The sequence below is a fragment of the Poromitra crassiceps genome, assembly GCF_964638095.1.
Source record: "Poromitra crassiceps genome assembly, chromosome: 16".
Lineage (NCBI taxonomy): Eukaryota > Metazoa > Chordata > Actinopteri > Beryciformes > Melamphaidae > Poromitra > Poromitra crassiceps.
Genome location: NC_139645.1, coordinates 12,711,212 through 12,713,711, shown reverse-complemented (window position 1 = coordinate 12,713,711; position 2,500 = coordinate 12,711,212). Strand labels below are relative to the sequence as shown.

Here is a 2,500-nt window from a genome sequence, read left to right as displayed (position 1 = left end):
TTCGGGTCGTGTTAACACTTCCGGCGGTCACGGCGCGAAATACAAAAGAACGTCAGAAGAAGAGAGTTGTTTTTGTAGCGTACAGTGCAGGGGGTAAAACAAAGAATGTAGCCTACTACTTTGAGCTCGGTACACAGCAAGCAAGTGGAGTATCCACTGTTAGCCAGGTCAGATAACGTTATCGTCGACAATGACGAGCACTTTCTTGTAAAACATACCTGGACTCCAACAAAGAAAACTTCAGATGGTTTTCTCTCCTCCGAGCGCAGCGCGAGCCACTTAGTCTATAAGACCCACAGACGTTAACGTAATTCCCTGGAATGCGAGAATTAACGAGCCAGTTACATGGCGTTGCATTCTTAGACATTGCCGTTCGCTTTTATTTGGTATGTTACATACAATTGGCTAAATTATTAGTTAATTCAGAGTTAGATGATATTGGAGCAGCCGGCCTTTTTCTTTTTCTTTTTCTTAGCCGGAAGTCGTGACACGACCACACAACCGGGTCAAATGGGCGTGGCTATATAAGGTGAGCAGTGGGCAGCCGCAGTGCAGCGCCCGGGTTCCAACTCCAGTTCCATTGCCTGAACCTCAAGCACTTGAGTCAATACAGGTGACCCAAGCCTGCAGCAAGATTATTTGCAATATCCAAATACAGAGGAAGTGACTCCCTTTAGACCCGGAATACAAACATATTGAAATTGGACCTAAGCTGCAACAAAACCGCCTGCACTGATCTCGAGTTACTAATCTAACATCTTGTCTTATAGCATAGAGTAGCCAGTGTACCTTGTAGAGTTTCTTGTATGGTGTTGTTGGCGGACACATCCTCCACTCCCTCAGAGCTCCACACACCCATTTCTTCAGAGCTTCAATCATCCAATGAAGTAGGCGTGTGGGTGAAGATACGGTATACCTCCCCATACTGTAGAAGCACGGCCAGAGAATGGTTCCTCTTTTTGCCCTGGGTGTGTGGTGCTCTGACGCTCATCACAGTTTTGTGTTTTTTCTGTGCAGCCCCTTGCTGCTTCCTGCATCCGTTCATTGTCTCTTCCAGTGATTTTAAAGTGCCGTTTCAGCGATTCCAGGACTGTTGCACCACCATAGTGCCTCTGCTGCAACAGCTTTCTGGGAGATCCCATGGTTGGTAGGAGGAGATACAGGAACTGTGGCAGTGTTTGTGTCCAATGAGGTAACATTAGTTGTATCCCACGTCTTAATTAGCAGTGTTTTGGGGTAACTCATTACAAAAGTAACATATTACATGTAATATATTACTTTCAGCAGTAACTCAGTAATATAACTTATTACCTATAGGATTTCAGAAAAGATTATACCAGTTACTTTGTCAAGTAACAAGTTACAAGTTGAGTTATTTTTTTTTTTAAATCATGTCAGCTTCATAAGTAGGCTACTAGTGGACCCATGGGAGTTAGGACCCACCCCCAGGTCTGGAACACAGTGGTCTCAAATTCATCATAATTATATCACTGATGATGTCATCAGGGAGTGATGTCATCAGTGAGTGATGTCATCAGTGATGATGTCACCAAATGACGTCATCATTGCTCGAGTGACATCACATCATTAGGTAATTAGGGCAATTACCGTAACAATTACCGTAAAGCCCGGGCGTTTATTTACCAATAATTGTTTTCAGACCCGGCGTCTATAAGGGACCGGCGTCTATTTGGGACCGGCGTTTATTTGAAGTTTTACAGTACCTGATTAAAAAATCCGGCTCCATCAGGTCACCCGCACAGGTGCTCTTTACAATTCCTGAAAGTTTCAGGCCGATCGCACGTAAAGTGCGAGTCTGATTCCTCCAAGAGAACAAGGACGAAATTGAACTCTATTCTTTCTTTTGAAGGCCATCCTTTGTATAATGTATTTGATGCTCTGCGAAGCTCGTTTAGTGATCTGCTTTTGATGCCTCGGTGCTCTACTGAGCGATTGAGAAGATCCTTTGTTCCTGCTGCTGTAAAATTCTTTAATGAACAGCTCTGCATTGTGAGGCTCTCTCTCTTTCTACTGTGTTATTGTTATCAGTGTTGGGCAAGTTACTTACAAAATGTAATATACTACATATTACTAGTTACTTTCATTTGAAAGTAATAAGTTACTTTACAATATTACTTTCTGTGTAGAGTAACTTGTTACTTATTACACTACTTTTGCATTACTTTAACCAAAACAACAGCAGCAGCAGAATGACATCGCCGCCCCGGAACCATCCCGAAAAATAATTTCAACCGCCTTGAAGTCAGTGTAAACAATCCAAAATTCTAAATGTTATTATTTTCCTTTGTTATTGTCATCTATAGTGGTTATTTGCATAAAAACACACAGTTTGATTAGGAAATGATATATCTTTTTGAAATACGTGCTTTGATTTAATCAAATGTAACTCAATTTGTAACTTGAGTTACTTGACAAAGTAACTGGTATAATATTACTGAAATCCTATAAGTAATAAGTTATATTACTGAGTTACTGCTAA

The 2,500-nt window shown here is 41.4% G+C and overlaps 1 protein-coding gene across 1 annotated transcript in view; it reads right to left on the bottom strand.

The window, feature by feature from the left end:
- LOC310791451 (beta-1,3-galactosyltransferase 5-like) overlaps positions 1–859 on the bottom strand; it is a gene marked incomplete at its 5' end in the record, with an annotated part of 10,844 nt that extends 9,985 nt beyond the window's left edge. Inside the window, one exon of the mRNA XM_083653143.1 lies at positions 790–859. Within this exon, the coding sequence (XP_083509269.1) occupies positions 790–859 (70 nt within the window). The remainder of the gene's footprint in view (positions 1–789) is intronic.
- Positions 860–2,500: the final 1,641 nt, after the last annotated feature.